The sequence below is a fragment of the Phasianus colchicus genome, chromosome 2 (genome assembly GCF_987193195.1).
Source record: "Phasianus colchicus chromosome 2, bPhaCol1.hap1.1, whole genome shotgun sequence".
Classification (NCBI taxonomy): Eukaryota; Metazoa; Chordata; class Aves; order Galliformes; family Phasianidae; genus Phasianus; species Phasianus colchicus.
Window position 1 is genome coordinate 107,465,096 of NC_143437.1, and position 20,518 is coordinate 107,485,613.

The 20,518-nt window shown below is 47.0% G+C and overlaps 4 protein-coding genes across 6 annotated transcripts; 1 reads left to right on the forward strand and 3 right to left on the reverse strand.

The window, feature by feature from the left end:
• The first annotated feature begins 4,888 nt into the window (after positions 1-4,888).
• LOC116235652 (antimicrobial peptide THP2) lies at positions 4,889-6,883 on the forward strand. Its single transcript, XM_031603924.2, has 4 exons — positions 4,889-5,012; positions 5,594-5,672; positions 5,903-6,023; positions 6,667-6,883. The coding sequence occupies exons 2-4, from the start codon at positions 5,615-5,617 to the stop codon at positions 6,680-6,682; spliced, it is 195 nt and encodes a 64-aa protein (XP_031459784.1). The 5' UTR covers positions 4,889-5,012; positions 5,594-5,614; the 3' UTR covers positions 6,683-6,883.
• Positions 6,884-8,594: 1,711 nt separating this feature from the next.
• LOC149919267 (antimicrobial peptide THP1-like) lies at positions 8,595-11,104 on the reverse strand. Its single transcript, XM_090136739.1, has 4 exons — positions 10,980-11,104; positions 9,907-9,994; positions 9,295-9,421; positions 8,595-8,811 (listed from the first exon to the last, which is right to left on the reverse strand). Exons 2-4 carry the CDS (start codon positions 9,962-9,964, stop codon positions 8,799-8,801), a joined length of 198 nt encoding a protein of 65 aa, XP_089992865.1. The 5' UTR covers positions 9,965-9,994; positions 10,980-11,104; the 3' UTR covers positions 8,595-8,798.
• Positions 11,105-13,101: 1,997 nt separating this feature from the next.
• Positions 13,102-18,444, reverse strand: LOC116235651 (gallinacin-3-like). Of its 2 annotated transcripts, none has more exons than XM_090136623.1 (4): positions 18,305-18,444; positions 15,095-15,175; positions 14,020-14,128; positions 13,102-13,249 (listed from the first exon to the last, which is right to left on the reverse strand). In XM_090136623.1, the coding sequence occupies exons 2-4, from the start codon at positions 15,150-15,152 to the stop codon at positions 13,237-13,239; spliced, it is 180 nt and encodes a 59-aa protein (XP_089992749.1). In that variant the 5' UTR covers positions 15,153-15,175; positions 18,305-18,444; the 3' UTR covers positions 13,102-13,236. The 2 variants fall into 2 exon arrangements, with proteins under 2 accessions (XP_089992749.1, XP_089992748.1); XM_090136622.1 differs by lacking the exon at positions 18,305-18,444 and adding an exon at positions 16,379-16,821.
• On the reverse strand, positions 18,340-19,605 carry LOC149919268 (gallinacin-5-like). Of its 2 annotated transcripts, XM_090136620.1 has the most exons (3): positions 19,382-19,605; positions 18,803-18,929; positions 18,340-18,478 (listed from the first exon to the last, which is right to left on the reverse strand). In XM_090136620.1, the coding sequence occupies exons 1-3, from the start codon at positions 19,437-19,439 to the stop codon at positions 18,463-18,465; spliced, it is 201 nt and encodes a 66-aa protein (XP_089992746.1). In that variant the 5' UTR covers positions 19,440-19,605; the 3' UTR covers positions 18,340-18,462. The 2 variants fall into 2 exon arrangements, with proteins under 2 accessions (XP_089992746.1, XP_089992747.1); XM_090136621.1 differs by lacking the exon at positions 18,340-18,478 and having other exon boundaries at positions 18,799-18,929.
• Between the last annotated feature and the right edge of the window lie 913 nt (positions 19,606-20,518).

Consider the following 20,518-nt stretch of genomic DNA (forward strand, 5'->3'; position numbering starts at 1 on the left):
AAAAAAAAAATTAATAAAAATAAAGAAGGGGGAAAAAAAAAAAGTTTCCAATACTTCCTTTGCTCTGAAGCAGATATCAGCACTTGTGAAACCGTAAGTCTGAACCAGGCAGCACCATGGAAAATATTTCTTTCCTTGCTTCAATAAAATGACTATCACTGGCATTTCTGTGGTTGAACCTTGGCTGTGTTTGTCGGGGAAGATGGGAATTTTTCCTTGGGTCTCTTTGCTCCTCAAGCAGTGGTGCTGGTGGCTTGTAGAGATGAGCATTCTGGAGGTATACAGGCTGAGACCTTATTGCTCTCTACAACTGCCAATGGGAGGCTGCAGCGAGGTGGGTGTTGGTCTCTTTCCTCAGGCGAGAACACAGGACACAGGGAAATGGTATGAAATTTGATTAGAGAGGTCTCTGTGTGGACCTTATAGTGGCCTTACAAGACCTGAAGTGGGCTTATGGGAAATCTGGGGAGGGACATTTATAAAGGGCATGTAGAGATAGGGTGAGGGTAAATGGCTGTAAAGTGAAAGAGGGTAGATTTAGATAAGATATCAGGAAGAAATTCTTTACTGTGTGGATGGTGAGACACTGGAACAGGTTGCCTAGTGATCCTGTGGGTGCCCCATCCCTGAAAGCATTTGTAGAATCATAGAATCACAGAATGGTTGGGTTGGAAAGGGCCTCAAGGATCGTTAAGACCCAACCTCCCCTGCCTCCAGCAAGGATGCCAACCTCCACATTTAATACTAGTCCAGGTTGACCAGGATCCCATCCAACCTGGCTTGAACACCTCCAGTGACTTTCAAAGTCAGGCTGGATGGGGCTGTGAGCAACTTGGTCTAGAGGGAGGTGTCCCTGTGTATAGCGGGAGGGTTGGATGTAGATGATCTTAGGGGTGCCTTCCAACCTAAACCATTACATGATTCTATGATTCATTCATGTTTTGCCAGAGGAGGTTTAGACTGGACTTTACCCAATAATTTCTTCATGGAAATGTTTTGTATTGGAGGCTGCACATGGAACTGGTGGAGTCCCCATCCCTGTAGATGTTAAAAAGACTTAGGGATGTGGCCCCAAGGAACGTGGTCTGGTGGTGGCCTTGGTGGTGTTAGGTGAGTGTTGAACTTGAAGATCTTAACAGTTAGAGAATCATGGAATCATAGAATGGTTGGGACTTGAAAGGACTTTTAAGACTACCTAGTTCCTACCCTCCTGCCTTAGGTGTAAGCTATGTTTCTCCTTTTCCAGTCATTGTGAACTTCACTAGACTGCCATCACCTTTCAAATATGGTGGATGATGTTACTTACAACCTGAATGATTATTCTACGGTTCTATGATCTCACCACTCATGCCCTGCCACACTCCCTGGAAACAGGGAAGTTATTTTCCCCTTGTTCCACAGTGGCTCCTTTCTAGTGATACTCATGCAGTGACCATGGTATCTTTGTCAGAGATGAAACCCTGTTTCTCTCCATGATGGGTGAGAGTGTCAAACAAGCACACATTCCGCTAGTTTCTAGGCTGATTTTTGAAGATATTTTCATATTATAGTATTTTTCTAATGAGATGTCGGAGAGATTCCATATTTTCTGTCTCTTTTTCCCCATCATCACTACCTAGCAGTGTAGAAAATGCTGAAGTTAACTCCATCTCCTTCCTTCAGCTGCCCTAGAGGCATTCAAGGCATTTCACTCCTGAGGGGACCTCATGCAAATGAAAACCAGCAGCATTTTACATGACTTTAGAGCCCTGATAGTAGCTCAAACTAGAAAAAAGGCACAAGGAGAGAAAGAGAAGGAGACCAACAAACACATTCTCACAGCACAATCCTTAGTGCTGCTGTACAGTAACAGCAAAGAGATGGACTTTGTTCTTCTAGTCTGATCCATTTATCTCTGAAATCAAAGATGAAAAGAAAGGTGATCCGTCCATGGGAGTTATAAACTCATGATATGATTTCTCTCTGGTTACTCAAGAAAACTACTTGACATCATCGTCAGCTCAGTCAGATAGCTTTTGTGTACTGTTCGATGTATGTGACCATGGATGTATTTATTACTGACTGAGATGGTTGGTAGCCGGCTCAAGGCTTTATCTGTTAGCTAAAATGCAGTACATTCCTTACTGATAAACTTACAAATATGGAACATGACTTAAGCACAGGCTATCCTCCATTTAGTGGATCTATTTTGGCAATACAACAGCTGGTAACAGCTTTTGCAACTTATCTAGAGCAATCTGAATTTCTATTCTGTACAACCCATGGTGGCATCGAAATACCTCATTGGTTACGTCTAAGAATTTAGAATTTAGTTCAATACACATGAAAGGGGTTAAGGGATTACATTATCACACAACTGAGAAGCAATCTATGGTTTTCTGGGCCGGCAAACCATCACTGTTGTTCATTGCAATAAACAACAGGAGGTAAGGGGTGGCAGCAGACAGGTATTCCGTGTAGTAGCATTTTAAACAGGAGTTACAATGCACAGGCTCTTCTTAATACTTGCCTTTTTTTTTTTTTTTCACCAAAAAACTATTAGAAATCTCCTTCTCCATCCTTCTGGCAGAGGTATTTCAGTTGTAATGATAGGAATGGCCATGTAGAATCTGTAATTATATCGATGTCAAGACTGCCCAGCATTAAGGCCAAGTCCCTGGCATTAGTTGGATGTAGGAACTTGAACATGGTGAAAACCAACAGTGCATCTGTGTTTCCTTGAGGAATCAGGTTGAGTAATAATAACAGTTGGCAAGCTAACCACAAACTCTTGGCAAATTGTGAAGTAACTGCATCTTATTTCACTTTGCTTCCCTCCACTTTTCTAAATTGTGGTCAGAAGTTCATGGATTCACCAGAAATCTATCTGTCACTTCTTTTATACTGAAAAAAAATCATTTTCAAAAGTATGTAGAAAATAAAAAGATATCTTGATCATATTGAGATATGAATTTAAGAGAAAACATCTGTAAGCATATTTCCATATGTGTGTGTGTGTCCATGCTCATATGCACAGATGTACATTTATGTATGCTTAAGAAATTGACGTCAAAGTATGGAATAAATTACTACACAGTAACTAAATTGAGGACCCAATTAGCAATTAAATATCTCCGTTAAGTTCTGAGAATAAATGATCTTTAAACCACCATATCATTTGTAGAGGATTTTTGTCAAGCAGATTCAATTCTCATTGAAAATAAAATATTTATCGTATAATATTTTGATATAGTAACAGGTGTCATACTAAAATGGAACATGAACAGTGTTTTATTGGTTGAAATGAGGTTTAAAGTAAAATAGGATATGAAAAAGTACTTGGTGTCTTTGGATAGTTATTGGGCATGCCAAAGTCAGCAAGGACTTGGTGCGAGGGAAGATTGATAGATTGGAATAGACTCACAGATCTCAGAGATTGTGCCCTATGTTCCTCAGATTTTCACTGTATGGATTTGCAGCTTGAGTTTGGATTGGATTTTGGTTCCAAATAATGCCGTAAAACAAAGTGAGTTTGAGTGGTTGTTTGGAAGTGCAGCCGTGCCCTCAAAATGGAGCCAGTTTCAAACTGGATGGCTTATGGATTTTGAGTTTGAATATCTACAAGTAATAAGATCCTATAAATGCACTGAAAACCCATTCAAGCATTTGACAACAATGACTGTGAGAGGTTTTTACCTTACACAGAATTGGAACCTCGGTTATACTTTGTGCCTGATATCTCTCATCCTTCCTCTGTGAACCTCAGACGAGAGTGTGCCTCCATCTTCTCTATCATGACCATTTCATGAGCAGCAACTAAACTCTCTTTCAAGTGTCTTTTCTCCAAGCTGAACAAAGATGAGTCCCTCAGCCTCTCCTCATCTTGCTGATCCAACCAAGCCCTTGGTGGTGATGTTGCCCACACATGGGTCCATGCCCCATTAGGCATTGGAGCACCTTCAGAGAACCTTTGGAGTACTTGATAGCAAAACTCCTGGTTCACTTTCCTCCTGAGGAATCCAGTTTGCATGCAACCTCTCTAAAAACCGAACCAGAATGAAGACTATCAGGGTTTTACTTCAAAACTACGGTAACACAATTTGAACCTTAATTGTGGCTACTTTTCCAGAAATGTTGGTGTTCACTGTGGACAAAAAGGCAAGGCAGGTGTTAGGAGCTGGGGGGGAAAAAAAGCTGGAAACAAAAGAATAAGCACAACTGGGCACTGTGCAAATTCAAGTTGCCTTTTGGTACCCCCAACCTGAGGGTACAGAAGCAGCCTCTGGCACTGTATTTTCATAAATTGGTGCATTTTCCATTAATTGAAAGGCCATAGGGTGACATGACCAGCATGAATCCACTGTTTCTGTACGTTTTGTATTCTTTACCAATTCTTGTTCTTACTGGACGCTGAGCTGATGGACTGGGCACTAAGCCAGTGGGTTGATGGTTGGTCTAAATCATCTTAATGGCCTTTTCCAACCTTAATAATTCTCTGATTCTATGAATCTAATGGTCTTTTATTTTAATTTCCTGTGTCCACTCCGTGTTCCTCTATTCTGTATTTATTGAACAGAAAATAAACAAATTGGGAGAGCAGAGAGGCACACAGTGCAATGTGCATATTGCAATGGATTAAATTGCTCCTACCCAGAAGAAGTTCAACGTATGTCCCAATACGTTTGACCCAGACCACGGTGGCTTAACATACCTTACATAAATTGGTGTGTCACAAGAGGTATTGCATGAGGAACCTGGGATTTTCCAATAGAAAATCTTTGTAGGTTCAGAGACCAACAGTGCTTTTTGACAGGGAAGTGAGAAGAAATTTCATTCTGGTTGGGTTAGAAGTCACCAAAAAGATGGGTCACTTTTTGATTGGCTTGATGTGTACTTACTGGAAGGAGAAAGCAAGTATCACTACTCACAGCAAATATGTTATAAAAGAGGCTCTCAGTCCCACAGCCAAAGCCCTCTGGAGGGAAGAAACCAAGAGGTGTTCTTGCTTGGCTTCTGGGCTCATCTAATATCTGGTAACTTCTCGGTTCTTTTCAGTCTTTCGGTCAGTCTTTACATTAGTTGCTTTGACTTCATTACAGGATTGCTTTTTAAATGCCTCTTGTCAGCTGGGAACAGATTTGTTTGTTTTTGGAATTTCGAGTTTCCATTCCTGTATGATCATCTGTAGACTAAAGCTGAAGATTTTGAGCAAATTGCTTTTGATATGTTTCAACATTGCAAAATGAACACGTATTTCTGTCATTTATAAGCTCAGATGTAGAACCACCTCACTGTGTCCAGTGGGGTTTATTTATTAGATAAAACATTTAACCAGGCATAAGGTGATGCTTGCATTTTGGTCAAGGATTATTTGCAAAGTGCGGCAGGAAATCTGAATTAAAACAGTTTAATAAACATCAATCCTGAGGTATGTGTTTATATCCCATGCTGCTCCTTGCTTACTTTTCCCCAGAAATGCCCACTGAGCATCCATGAGGCATTTCTGAATTTGAAGAAAATGTAATATAAATGCCATTTTATCAGTACAGCTCAGAAGACTGTAGATTCCAGGAACTGCCTGTCACATATATTTCTTCTTTTTTTTTCCCTATAGTAGCTCGGCAGATCTGCGACCATGAGGATTCTTTACCTGCTTTTCTCTCTCCTCTTCCTGGCACTCCAGGTTTCTCCAGGTAAGATGAAAGAGGAGCTAAAGGGTGGCATTTTACCACCGAGATGCTTATCCCCCTGGATACGTGGGGGGAGGATAACGACTGGGTTATGGGGAAGGGTTTGCTTCGTGAGCTCACCTTTCAACATGGCCAAACCTGCACAGCAGTCCTTAAGGCAGCGGAGTGAGTGGGGCTGCATTCGCCTTGCCTTGCAGAATCAGAGGGTAGGAAATTTGTTGCTGTTGTTGCAGGGTTGTCTTCTCCCAAGAGGGACATGTTGTTCTGTAAAAGAGGGTCCTGCCACTTTGGAAGGTGTCCCAGCCATCTAATCAAAGTTGGAAGCTGCTTTGGGTTCCGTTCCTGCTGCAAATGGTGAGTTTGACATTCACTGATGTTCATCCATTGCATGAGTAGACAAATACATTTTGCCCGAGATGCTGCTGAATGTTCAGTCTGGATTTATGAAAGAAACAATATATTATGAGGGCAGCCTGGTGTAAGTTGCTAGCAGAGCTAGCTGAAATGTGCACCACAATGTGTCCAGACACAAAGGGTAAAGTATGGCCATAGATGCCAGCCATGTGCAATCTCAGCTCTTTGACCTCTTATAGCTCCTCTGCCAGAGCAGAATATCAGGGTTTCAAATTTTCAGAACTGGGCTGTTATGGTGCATGGGGAACAATAGGGTTGCACTGCAGGGTGGACACAGATCTGAGTGCAGTCAAGTGTGTGCAAAAAGAGAAACTGCTTCAAAAGAAAATCTAATATCATTGGGATTGAATGCACTCATCGCAAGACCAGGGGATACCAATTCAATTCCCTGCTTTTCCTAAAGCAATAGCAGAGCACTCCTCCCAGTCAGATAGGACTGCACAAGGCTGTCCCAATCTGACTTTCATGTGACATTAGATATTTCAGAATGTATATAACAAGAGGAAGACATGCATGGATTGAGAGTGAGTAGGGAAGGAATGTAAATACAAAAATAATCTGATTTATTTTTCTCTTTGTGCAGGCCATGGAATGCATAAAAACTTCATGAATCCATTCAAGAGCTTTGGAAAATTCTTCCAGGAACTTGCTTTGAATCCCCTTCATGCTACAGCAAAACTTCAGCATCAAGAAAACCCCTCGCATGTTTAATGCAGTATGTTTTATGTTATAGAGTAAATACAAATATCTTCTGCATTACCTTTCTTCCTCTTGAATAAATTGTCGTTGCATAGCATCTATACCGGTGTCAGTTGTGTATTAGGGTATTAGGAAACATTCCTTCTCATAAAGAGCAGTGATGCAGTGGCACAGCTGCCCAGGGAGGTGGTGGGGTCACCGTCCTTGGAGGTGTGCAATGTGGAGATGTGGCACTGAGGGATGTGGTTGGTAGGCATGGTGGGGTTGGGCTGGGGTTGACCTGGGTGATCTCAGAGGTCTTTTCCAACCTGAATGATTCTATGATTATATGCATGGATTGAGGGTAACAGCTCTGTCTGGGTAGAAAATCACAGCATTTGTATATCCTGTTTGTTTGCACTTGTTTACAAGCAAGCTTATCCTCAGGTGTCTCAACCAACTTCCAGTCTTCTGTGACATGATTTCTTATACAGTGATAAAATAATTCATTTCCTGGGTTTTTTTTTCCTCATTATTTCTCACAGGGATCCTGGTGGCAGTACTGGGGCTGTCCAGTGTTAGAGTAGTAACTGGTACAGCTTGGACCTGCTGGAAATAGGGGTGATCAAGGCTGAGGAGCAGCCTGAGGACCTATTGGAGCTGCCATCCCATGTGGAGGGGAATCACAGGGAAGTTGGGGCAGGTGTGGTGGCAGGGACGTCATGCCAAATTGAGGCAGCATGGAATCTAATATAGCCCTAAGTAGCATAAGGAGTTGACATTCACTTAGACCTCCTTCCCTTCTTAAACACTCCTAGAGCTTTCCCATATGGACTGGTGTCACAGGAGATGGGATTTCTTTGGGTCCAGCAGGGATACTCAGCTGGAAGCCAATGCAGGCATCAGCCCCAGGGCTATGGGAAGGGCTACCCACCCAACTGGGAAGTCAGAGGAAGGGAAGTCAGAGAAAGAGGACCAACAGTGACTTATTTAATAGGAAAGGCTTCAATAACAACTTGCTGAGATACTTGCACTAATGGGTGTACACACATGCATTTAATTATACAGGGCTGAGGGCTGCATTTGCTGAAAGGTTGAAGTCATTGCCTAATGGTGGAGAATCCCAGCAGTACAATCCCAATTAGTCTAGACAGGCAGAGAGGTAAAGACATCCTGCTTTAATTCCTGCTGGACTGCATGTATCCAGGTCAAGGTACATGGGTCTCATTGGAGATCTCACCTTAAAAAGGAAGCTGGAAAGGCAAACTGGTGGAACTATTCCTTTCCAAGAACTACATAAGTCTCCTTGCAGGCTGCTTGTGGGATAAAGCCTCTCCATCAGGCATGCGGGGCTGGGAGAATGGTGGGTGCTGTGGAACTGGTTGTTTACAAAGGTGGATAGTGATAGGACAAGGGGGAATGGTTTAAAACTGAGACAGGGGAGGTTTAGGTTGGATATTAGGAGGAAGTTTTTCACACGAAGGGTAGTGAGGCACTGGAACAGGTTGCCCAAGGAGGTTGTGGATGCCCCATCCCTGCAGGCATCCAAGGCCAGGCTGGATGTGGCTCTGGGCAGCCTGGGCTGCTGGTTGGCGACCCTGCACATAGCAGGGGGTTGGAACTGGATGAGCAGTGTGCTCCTTTTCAACCCAGGCCATTCTATCATTCTATGACTGTCAGCTGATGAGGGAGATGGAAGACCCATCACACTGTGTGGTGGTACCTCCAGGATGGATTGGATGGGCAGCACTGGCCTTGCTGCCCCAGTGCTGATGGGGAAGAGGATCCCTGGGCACCCACTGGCACAAGGACAAACTCACACTCCCCATCAGCTGCAATGCCAAACTGCAGGCTTTTATTCAGAAGGGAAAAGCAGCATCTGGGCAAACAACTGCAGGTCCAGGGCGGGATGTCTTCAGCTTCCAATGCCACGGTCACACCGTGGGAGACTGCCGAGGTGGGAAGGGGAGAGGTCAGTGGGGGATGTTGCCAGAAGTGAGAAGCGAGAGCAATGTCCTGCTTGGTATGTCCAGCTCTTCAGCCCCATATTCTGCAGAAAGAAAACATGCTGTGAAATCATCTCTTTCTATTCTCCTTCTTTTTCTGTCTCTCGGTGTATATCCCTTCTCCTGGATAACAATGACACACTGACACTAATCGCAGCGCAGGTAATAACCAGCCTGCATAGCAGACAGCTTGGTTTCCAAGGTTTTGCAGAGATGTCAGGGAATGGGTTCTGTGCCTCACACTACCCAGGGGAGAGCCTTCACTCTGCACCAACCTGGACAAGCATTTACAAAACCGGCAGGCCAGGCAGCCCTGTGTATCTGAGGGCAACGGGGAGGCCAATGTCTGACCTGGGGTTCCTCCAGCTCCTTTAGTGGACAGGTCATTAAACTTTCTCCTTTCCTCCCCAAGACCCTGCCCTGGATCACATATAGCTCAAAGCCAGGCTTTGGGCATCAAACACAACAACAGCTATTTCTGCCATTGCAGTAGCAGGTCCAATTTCATCCCTAATCCCAAAGCTTACGTTTTACAGCAAAGTTGAAACGTTGAACATTTCCCAGCGATGAGTGAGAGGGAAGGGCACTTCAGAAACACGCAGAAGCCATTCCGTCGTAAACAGTCTTCCCTTTTTCCTAGAGCCTGGGGGGATCCTGCACAGAACAAGAGAAAATGAGTGAGGGATACCAGTACAAACTGTGTGTGCTTCTAGAATATCTGGCCCATGGATCTCAGTCTAACATGTGCACAAAGCACCAAACCCCAAAGCCCAGCCACTCATCCAAACCACAGAATCACACAATGGCTTGGGTTGGAAGCGACCTCAAGGATCATAAAGCTCCAACCCCCCCACCACAGGCAGGGCAGACAACTTACACATTTAATTCTAGACAAGGCTGCCCAGGGCCCCATCCAACCTGGCCTTGAACACCTCCAGGGATGGATGGGGCATCCACAGCCTCTCTGGGCAGCTGTTCCAGCACCTCACCACTCTCATAGTAAAGAACTTCCCCTTAACATCCAACCTAAATCTTCCCTCCCTCCTGAACCAACTCAGATCAGAGACTTCCTAATGTTTACCCAGCCCTGACTAGCCGCTTCCTGGGATATGGAGAACCCCACAGAGCTCACATCTCACCTGCAGCACCCTGGGCCAGGAGGAGGATGAAGGGGAAGAGCAGGTACACGATCCGCATGGTTTACGCCTGTCCCAGGTTTTCACAGGGCTACAGAGAGGAGAAACCAAAGCAACACAAGACACACTTTCTAGCACAGACAACACGTCAGAAGTACTACTGGTGTATTTGTTTTCTTTCTTCTGTCTCTACTTAATCAAATGTCAGAGCAGAGTTTACACATCAGGAGATGCTTCTGCCAAAGCAATTCCAACAATTACATGAGGGTCAATCCAGGCTCTGGAAGTCAAGGAAATGCTTGTACCTAGAGATGCCACACTACATGTAGGGTTAGTTGGTGCAATGCATCAATGCAAAGCTGGCCACTCAAACCACTCCACCGAAGCACTTCTGTTTCCCCAGGCTCACAAAAGACATCCTGGCACATCATCCACTCATGGTGACTCCCAGCAATAACAGAATTCCCCAGCTTCGCTCTCACTGCCACAGCCCTATGCAGCCCTGCCCCAAGAGGAGCAAGAGGGCGGGGAGGTCTTGGTGGCCAGAAACAGCAACACAATTCTACCTTGTGTTAACTGAAGCCTGAAATTATGGAAAATCTATTCTGCTGCCTGAAAAGAGGGAACAATCCTTGTTGGCCCAGAACAGAAGATCTTAGAACAGGTTGCCCAAGGAGGTTGTGGATGCCCCATCCCTGCAGGCATTCAAGGCCAGGCTGGATGTGGCTCTGGGCAGCCTGGTCTGCTGGTTGGCAACCTGCACATAGCAGGGGGTTGGAACTGGATGAGCCTTTTCAACCCAGGCCATTCCATGACTCTATGATTAGGTGTCTCCTCAAGCATCGAGGTATCTTTCAGTCTCTCCTACAAATAGAGAACCCTATCTCTGGCTTCCACATGTTCTGGGCTCCAACACTCATATTAATGTCCTCCCCTCCTTCTCAGCCTCCTCTAGTTCTCGTTTTGTATTCACAGACACATCCAATAGCTAGCAATGTAGATGGCTACAGGATGATGGGTTTGCACAGGAAGGCTGAATGGGCAGCTGTCCTGGAAGGAGGCACCGAGTTACTCACCTGAAGATGGTTTCTCAGAGTGCAGTAAGAACCCCAACAACAACAGCGTGCATCCAGTTGGATTAGGATCAGGGAATACTGTATTGCCCTACATCACCTAGTTTTATATTGTGTGGGACATGGGCTTATTCTGGCTGCCACCTCTCCCCTTGGCCAATCAGAAAGTGACCCATGTGCATAGGGATGGAGCAGCTGCTCCTCATTGCTGCTGGCTGTGGTGGGAGAGGCTGAGGTGCTCGCTGGTGCTGTTGCAATAGTCACAGTTACCCTCATGCAACACATCTTGGCTCACAACAGGCACACGAGCTGTGGTTGCGTGCTGGAAATTTTGGGGGATGTGCAATGTGTTTGGTTGGTGCAGACAGCAAACAGCAGCTTGGTCCCAAAATAAAGAGGATCTTTGTTTGCATCCTCCTATCTGATTAAGCAGTCAGTTTAGATGTGATGTACAATGACATGCAGGATATTGAAAACCCTCTCAACTTGAGACATTGCAAGAACCTGAGACAAGATAGTCATGTGGCTGATATCCCAAAGGTGAGAAGCACTACAGTTTCAGTCTAGTCAAACAGAGTTAGTAACACCAGGATATATGTTAAGGTCAGAAAACCAGCCAACCCAACACATCTGCATCCTCTCCCTATCCATTTAAGTCACAGTGGTAAAGACAACAGTAAAAGTACATAGAGGGAGAGTGTCAGATCCTCCACAGGCACTTGGTCTGGGGTCCTTTCCAATGCAACAAGGGATAATAGAAAGGGAAGCAGCTCGATATGCTTAATGCTGGAAGGAACCTCTGGAGGCTAGCTAGTCTCAAATTGCTCAAGCAGAGACACCCAGAGCAGGGTGCTCAGCACCACATCCAGGTGATTTTTGGGGATCCCCACTGGGCAGCCCCCACTGCTCTCTGCTCCCTGTGCCAGGGCTCAGGCACCCGCCCAGCACAGCGGTGCTGCTGATGGCAGCTCCTGGGCTCCAGGCTGTGCCCTGTGTTCCTGGACTGCCCTGGGCTCCATGGAGCACAGCCCCATCCCGTTGCATCTCCTGCAGGCCTTTATGACTGCAGAACTGGACCCGGCACTCCAGGTACTGAGCCAAGGGGAAAGGACACTTCTCTTGATGTGTAGGCAACACCTTCTCAAATATGGTTCAGGATACCATTGGTCTTAACAGCAGAGGCATATTTCTAGGGATGGAAACTAAACCTGGTCAATCACACTAACTTATGAGAGCAGGTGAGAATGTGTGATTTTCATTCCAGCAGGGCTGGCGGACTTTCACCTGGGAGGCAATTGCCATAAGCAGACATTCCAGTCACACGAATTAGTTGGCTAATGAGTTGCAGGTGGCACTTCTGGAGACGGTGGTGAACCTTGCAGCTGATAAAATGTGAACCTGGGAGGTAGGGACTTTGGAACTGTGTAAGAGGAGGATGTGTAGGGGAAGGGGAAACAGGAGAAACGAATGGGGACAACCAGCCCCAGTCACCTGGCTGATGCACTCTTTCTGTGGCTATTTTTACTTTCAGCCTTCTTGCTTAGAGTGACTAGATCAGGCAAATGCCAAGACAAGGAGTTTTCACCACATCAGTAGAGATAACCATTATTTTGTTCCTATTTTTCAGAGTGCATAAATATGGGCAAGCAAGCATGCAGTCTGATCCTCCTGTTGGAGCGCTGTCCTGGTCCACTTGGGCACAAACATCACCTCCAGGGCATACATGAGGACTTCTTTCCCACTGAGTAGAAGAAGAGTAACTCCTTGGCACCCATAGACATGTAGACAGAGCACTCGTGCAGAAGAACTGCTACCCCCTCCAAATAGAAAATTATACCACCCAGCAGAGCCATCTGCATGCAGCCAGTGCCTGTGGCTGCCAGGGATGAGGGACACCCGTGCCCGAGAGGACCAGCGTAGGGTTCCTGCTGGCCATCCCCAGTGAGGAGCATCATTCTGAACCTTCTTCATCTGCTGCAAACCCTGAGGCCACACAGGGATTGCCAGCTCTGTCATCCCCATGGTGCTGATGGGGAAGAGCACCTTCTGGCACAAGGACACACTCACACTCCCCATCAGCTGCAGTGCCAAACTGCACGCCTTTATTCAGCAAGGAAAAGCAGCATCTGGGCAAACAATTGCAGGTCCAGGGTGTCTTCAGCTTCCACTGCCAGTCACACCATGGAAGACTGCAGAGGTGGGAAGGGGAGAGGTAAATGGGGGGTGTTTCCAGGGCAATGTTCTCACAAAATTCAGGGCATCAACCCCATATGCTGTGTAGAGAAAACAAACAAGCATGTCACCTGCTTGCAACTCACTTCTCCCCGCTCTCTCACCTTTCCAAGGACAAACAAGCCTTGGGACCTGAGAGAATCATAGAATGGCCCGGGTTGCAAAGGCCCACGATGCTCATCCAGTTCCAACCCCCTGCTATGTGCAGGTCACCAACCAGCAGACCAGGCTGCCCAGAGCCACATCCAGCCTGGCCTTGAATGCCTGCAGGGATGGGGCATCCACAGCCTCCTTGGGCAACCTGTTCCAGTGCCTCACCACCCTCTGGCTGAAAAACTTCCTCCTCATATCCAACCTAAACCTCCCCTGTCAATGCTCAAAGGGTAACTCCAGCCCTTACTGTTCGTGGCTTATTGGAACTCACGCTCCAATTAGTGGTGCTAGCCCTGAGTCCAGGTCTTTGCAGCAACATCAAGAACATGACAACAGCCCCGACCATCTCCAATCCTGGGAGATCCCCTGCCAATGTTAAGTGGGCCTCTAAGGAGAATGGAGGGCTGCTGGCTGAGCACAGGGTTCCTTCAGCCTCACACAGGGCTCTTCCAAACCCACAAGAGCTTTTCCCTTCCTGGGCCTCTTGTGGAGCATTTATCATAGAAACATTTAGGTTGAAAAAGACCTGTAAGATCATCTAGTCCAACCATATGCCAGACACTGTCTGCTAGACATTGGTGAGAGAGAGAGATGTATGACAGCTATTTCAATAGACAAAGGAGGGATCCATTTCCTCAGCCAGGAATCCAGATCTTACCTTCCGCAGCAGGGAATAAATGTTGCACATTTTGCAATAGCTATGTATGGGAAGCGGCAACTCCCAAAACGACAGAATCCTCCTCTTATTCTGCACTGGAGGGGGGTTCCTGGTAGATGGAAAGTCATACAGGGAGAAGATACTGTAAAGATGGATGGAAATGACCAATATTTGTGTCTTTCAAAGCAAGGTGTCTCACCTAGAAGGATTCTTTCACACCAGTGTGGAAACCCAAGAGAGCAGATGGGAAAGACCAGCCAGAGTTCCAAGGAGAGGTGTGCAGGCTGCCCACCTGCGTGTCCACCCCACCTTCTTGTCCACCTCTTCCTGGACCAGCAGAGCTCCTCATATACCTGTCACTACTGCACCCGGAGTTCAAGGGACCTCTGATGGAAACCCAACCCTCCAAGAGGTCATGGCTTAGGGCAAGGGCTCTTTGGGACACTCAGCTGAGACACCACTAGTCAAAATGGGACAGCTTTGTGTCTCAGTCATTCCACTGAGTCAAAAGCCACGTTGGGCTCTATCCCATCCTTGCACAGGTCCCATTGAATGATGGCAGAATGGCCTTAAGTTACCCTAGGAGAGGTTCAGATCAGATATTAGGAAGAATTTCTTCTCTGAAAGAGTGGTAATGCATTACAACAGGCTGCCCAGGGAAGTGGTGGTCACCGTCCTTGGAGGTGTTTTATGATAGGATAGATGTAGTACTTAGGGACATGGCTTAGTGGGTAATATTGGAAGTAGGGAGACGGTTAGACTATATGATCTTTGAGGTTTTTTCCAACCTTAACGATTCTATGATGTTATGCTGCTGTCCAAACCTCAGCATTGCCAATGGGAGCTCATTCAGAGAGCAGCTGGATGCAGGATTGCAACCTGCAGCCAAAACTCCTCCCGACACACACCAAGCCAGGCTTCTATTTATGGGGTGTTTCTGCCCCTCTTGGAAAGGTCACTCACAGAATTTATTTCACTGCCTCCCAATCTCTGCATTGTTCCAACAAAGGCTTCCCAGAACAAGGGAAGACTCTACTGATATGGGCTCACACCTCACCCCATCTTCCCCTCTCACCTGCAGCACTCTGGAGGAACAAGAGGAAGAAGGGGAACAGCAGGTACAGGATCTTCATGCCTGGAGCAGGTCTTCACAAGGCTGCAGAGTGGATGAGCAAAGGCAACAAGGACATGGCAGAACAGAAACAGCTCAGAAGCCTGGGCATAGTGATATGCTTTTGTGCACTACCATGCAGACATTGGGAACATTTCAAGTGGTCTCCATCTCTTTGAAAAGCATTACTCAAGGTGATATTTTCCCATTAGCAGCTTCAAAGGTCTTTGATAGACTTTCCCCTAAGAACTGACTGGAGACCTCAAGCCCACCTCTTGCCATTTCAATCAAAGCAACTTCCAGTCAAACTTAGAAAATGTAGATCAAAAATTACCACTGAAAGTTGTGGAGCTGATAAAGCTTTATTCCCCCCATCCTTCATGCATCCAACGCTTTTCTTCTGGAAAAAAATATATACACATTCCAAAAAGCACTAAATTTCTGTGACATCACAACTGGCTGTCCCTAGAGTTGATCACAAGGGATGAAATAAAATATAATTTCAAGCACAGTAGAGGATATCTGAACATCAGGAGATGCTCGTGCCAACAGTCAGTGCAAAGCTCATCATCAAACTAGAGACAAGGAAGGATATAGGCTTTGAGAGTCAGGGAAATGCTTGTACCTGGAGCTGCCACACTGTATGAAGGTTTAATTAGCACTGCCTTTCACCACAGGCAGTTCAAAGCTGGCTGCTAAAACCACCCTGCCCAGTCTCTCTGGCTTACCCAGGCTTCAGGAAGGGCCTTCCAGCTCAGCTTGGGACATTACTTTTATTAGGAAAATACATTTATTACATTTATTAGAAAAAACTTATTCACTTAAGAGTTAGTCAAGTATGTGAACAGGTTTCTCAGAGAGGTGGTTGATGCCTCATGCCCATCAGTGTTCAAGAGGCATTTGGATAACACACTCAGCAATGTGCTTTAACTTTTGGTTAGCCCCAGAGTGGTCAGGCAATTCAGCTAGGTGGTCTTTGAAGGTCTCGTCCAACTGCAATATTCCATTCCATTCCACTCTACTATACTCTACTGTACGCTACTCTACTCTACCCTATCCTACTATATTCTCTACCATCAACTCAAGGTTTTTACCAAGTCAGCCAGCAACAAGAGAACTCCCCAGCTCCACTTTTACTGACAGTGTCCTAGGGAAGAGCAAGAGGTCAGGGAAGATCTTAAAATCTGTCATTTAGAGGAGTCGGGGATGATGGGACTTGAGCAGAGAGGCAACCCTGCAAGTACCTACCTGATGAACGCCTTGGTGTTCAAACACGAAGACACCCAACAGGAACCCCTTGTGTACAGCTGACCCCACAGTCAGGGAGAGTACAGCTTTGCCCTGAATATAACATTTTTATACCATTGCTGGGGGGTGGGACATGTGCTTATCCCTGCTGATACCTCTCCTCTTGACCAATCAGAAAGTCACCCTTCTGCATGTGGGTGCTGGCGTTGTTCCTCATCCCTCTCAGCTGCTGAGGTGCTTGTTGGGATTGTGCAAACTTCACCATTATCCTCATGCAAGAACACATCTTGTGACACCCGGCTGCTCCGAAAGTACACAGGCTGCAATGGTTTGCCATGAACTGCCTGGGATGAGCAGAGATTGGCTGGTGTAGATGTCAGTGGCAACCAATCCCTTAATTGGATAAAATATTTATATCTCCCTTTCCTCTCAGTTTATTTAGTAATCCACTTCTGTTTGATATGCAGAATCATGGTTGGTATTTTACTTTCCTCCATTTGAAAAATTACAAGAACAGTTTCGTCATTTTCAAGATGATTTGCATTTGACTTGCCAAGATGTGAAAAATGTAAGGCATTCTAGTTCTTAGTGGCTACTCAGATTAATAGAGAGTGGGCCCACAGCAAGCGGGTGGGTCCACAGACAGCCTAATTCTCTTGGCATATATTGTTTTTGGAGGAAAAATTACAAATTTTTCAGTCTTTTTCTAGGCTTCAAGTCAGACTACTTGATGTGAAAGAAACTTCCAAGGGAGCGGGGCCAGAAGCACTGGGTGTTTTACCCTGAAGAGATGAAGGGATACATAAGAGACCAAGGGCCTCGTGCCATGTACCAGACAGACCCATGGCAGGGTTCTTCCCAGACCAAGAATCTGTAAAAGGAGGACTGGATGTCCACGTTGGTTTCTGTGGCTGTAGGGACTCTGTGATCATTCCCTCTCATGCAGATTTGGTACCAAGCTCAGCATAATCAAGGGTTTCCCCAGCTTGCTGATGATAATGGGGAGAGGGCTCCCAGCACATGCTGCAAGGAGGTCATGGTCAGGGTTGATCCCTGTTCCAAGGAGCTGCTTTAAGCTGGGTCCCTTGTTCTGGATCTTCACCCAAACTGCAGCCTGGCCTTGCTGATCTGGACTTGGATCTCCAACACCCAGCAAGCATCCTGATTTTGCCTTGGTTCATTGCCATGGAGGTGCCCAATGCTACCTCCTATATACGGCTGGATATGTCCCCAGCCCCACCCTGGTCTGCTCTGCTCCTCTCCCTGGAACACTGGAAAGATCCCTGTCCTGTCAGCTTCCATTGGAACAGTTCTGTGTCTTGTGTAATAGCTCCACAGGGACTCCTGATTCAGCTTAGGATCAGGTGAACAACATCAGGCACAGACTGAACTCAGAGACTTGACAGCAACTCCCCCATCCCTGACACAGGGTATGGTGTTGCCCTTTCTACCAGGGGAAGCTGGAGTCAAGGTCCTTGCAGATCCCCCTGCCTCGTGGGGCTGGTGCTGGGGCCTGGGGACAACTTGAAGGGAGGGAAGGTGAGGGTGGTGTGCTATGTGCGTTTGTGGGTCTGTGTCTATCTAGAATTCACCATCTTCTCGTTGGCTTGGGCAGGGAAGGGGATGATGTTCCCTGCTGATCTAGGGCAGGGAGAGAAGACCTCACTAGTGTTATCCACCAGATTCAACCTCCCACCTTTACTAAGGTCCACATGCGAAACAATCACAAGGAAGAGGGGCAAATCCCTATCTATCCCTTTTTCTCACTCTTGCTTTCTTGGGCTACAGACTCCCTGGAGGTGACCAGTTCCAACAGGGTGGTTTTGCATCCCAAGGGAGGAATGAGACAGAGAAAAGAGACACACACACATACACCATTCCCTTCGGACAGACAGACGTCTCCATAGTGTTAATGCAAACTGCCACCTTATATTGGGGACAGAGGGGATCTCACAGGGCTGAGGTCTGGTTGTACAGGGTCACCGCTGCTCCCAGTGGTGACTGTTGCCTCTGGTGCACTGCAAAGGTACGTGGTGGCTTCGATGCTCTGCATGGAGATCAACGTGAGGGGACATCAGAGGCCATCAGGAATACCATCGGCTGTGGGAGGAAAGGTGGAGCAGTGCTCATCCCAACTCTGTGAGGCCAGAACCCTCAGTTAAAATCCCCACCTCCCTTTGGGACAGTCCTGGGACTGGTGGAAGCCTGGGAAGAGTCCCCACGCTCTCTACAGGTGGTGGCTGGTCTGCCAGCAGTAGTGCTGGAGGACACCAGACTGCTGCAGCCCCAGCAGCATCTCCCAGTTTGGATAATACAGCAGCAGAGACCCAGGGATGCCCCCAAGCATTATTCCCTTTCTCCAAGGACCTCAGCTCCAACCCCATCAGGAAGCAGCCATCCCACACCAGGCAGCGCTGAGCCTACCTCCGACAGCAGAAGACTTGCTCGGAGCAGAGGCCGATGCGGCCGATCCCTGGAGGACAAGACCTGGGGGAGCAGAAGCCCCCACGGCGCTCGCAGTCCTGGGGTGATCCTGGAGTAAGGGACAGCCCTGCAGAAAGCAGAAAGAGAACACCTCAGCACAGTTCTGCCCAGATGTGAGCACAGGCTTCTGCCCCTCTACAGCCAAAATTGGTGCATCCTGATTGTCTCGTTGCTGAACACAAGTGGAAAGCTTTCCCCACACCCCTGGGCTGCCTTTTTTCCCCTTTTTCCACCAGCCAAGGCAAATTTTCCAATGGAAATCCATTGGGTACCACAGTAACCCAAGGAGGTTGTGGATGCCCCATCCCTGCAGGCATGCAAGGCCAGGCTGGATGTGGCTCTGGGCAGCCTGGTCTGCTGGTTGGTGACCCTGCACATAGCAGGGGGGGGTTAAAACTAAATGATCGTTTTCAACCCAGGCCATTCGATGATTCTATGACCTATCATCATCATCAAACTCTCTGTTATCCCCTGCAAAGAGCAAAATCACCACTTTCCCACAACGTACGAATATCTCACCTGGTTCTCCCCGGAGCATCAGGAGGAGGACTGCAAAGAGGAGAGGCAGGATCTGCATGGCTGGGAGATGCCCAGGGGGGAGTCACAGCTGTGTGGAGAAGAAAAAACAGAGCAGGTTCCTTTCTTGATGGCAGCAGCACTTTGATCCCAGCTCTCGTCCTCCGGCCACGCAGGCAGTATTCCTGACAGCACCGATTGTTCCCAAAGCACCTTTTCCTGTTTATTCCCCCGTCAGAAATGACACGGAATCGCTTTCCCCTGAGGCCTTCTGCCCCGGGTCTTGTGTCATCCTGCCTTGCAAAAGAGAAACACAGCTCTGTGGTTTGCTGGACGCTTCTTGGGACACACTTCATCCCCATCCGTTAGCCTTGGCACGCAACCCGCTCTCCCAACACAAAGGAGCTCTGTGTGCCTCCCCTCCATCGAAGCGTGCTCTCTATGCTTCACTTGAGAGCTGCTGGGAAGACGCAGCAACGGGATGACATCTCCATTCAGCCCCGTGAATGACAAGCTTTCATCACCATTTTGCATAAGGATTGGCTGCATGTCAGCCGCTGTTGGTTCGCAAGATGTTGATGGTTATACGTTTTTAATCAAGATTCAGGCTCATCAAATCTGTGTGCATTATATGTTTATGCATATAGGTACGGACGTGCTCAATCATAATGTACATTCAGTGGTAAGAAACAAACCTTACAGCCCAGCAGGGTGGAGGGGGGAAGATCCCAGCCTCTGTTGCAACGTAAGCTGGCTCTACAAGCTGTTCTCCAGCTATAAATGTGGCTATTTGTACTGGAGAGAGAAAAATCTGATGCTATAGCACCCTGCATGTTGCTGCCTACAGATGTTGGAATGGCTCCAGAGCTGAACCTGAAATACCCAGGGCTGAATCTTCTCTGCAAAGCCCTCTGTCTTTGTGCAAAACATCTTGTGCCGTTTCCAGTTTGTGAAAGAAGCACTCATCGTGCTGTGGGTTGTGCAAAACATCTTAGGACATAAACTGCAAATTGCTGCTTTGGTTCCACTTGACAGCTTCCTGAGGTCTCTATCCAGGGGAATCCCTGCGAGGTGGCTGTTGGCCTGGTTTCCTGCCCTTTGCATGCTGTGGTTTCCATGCTGGCACTCTGAGTCATTTGC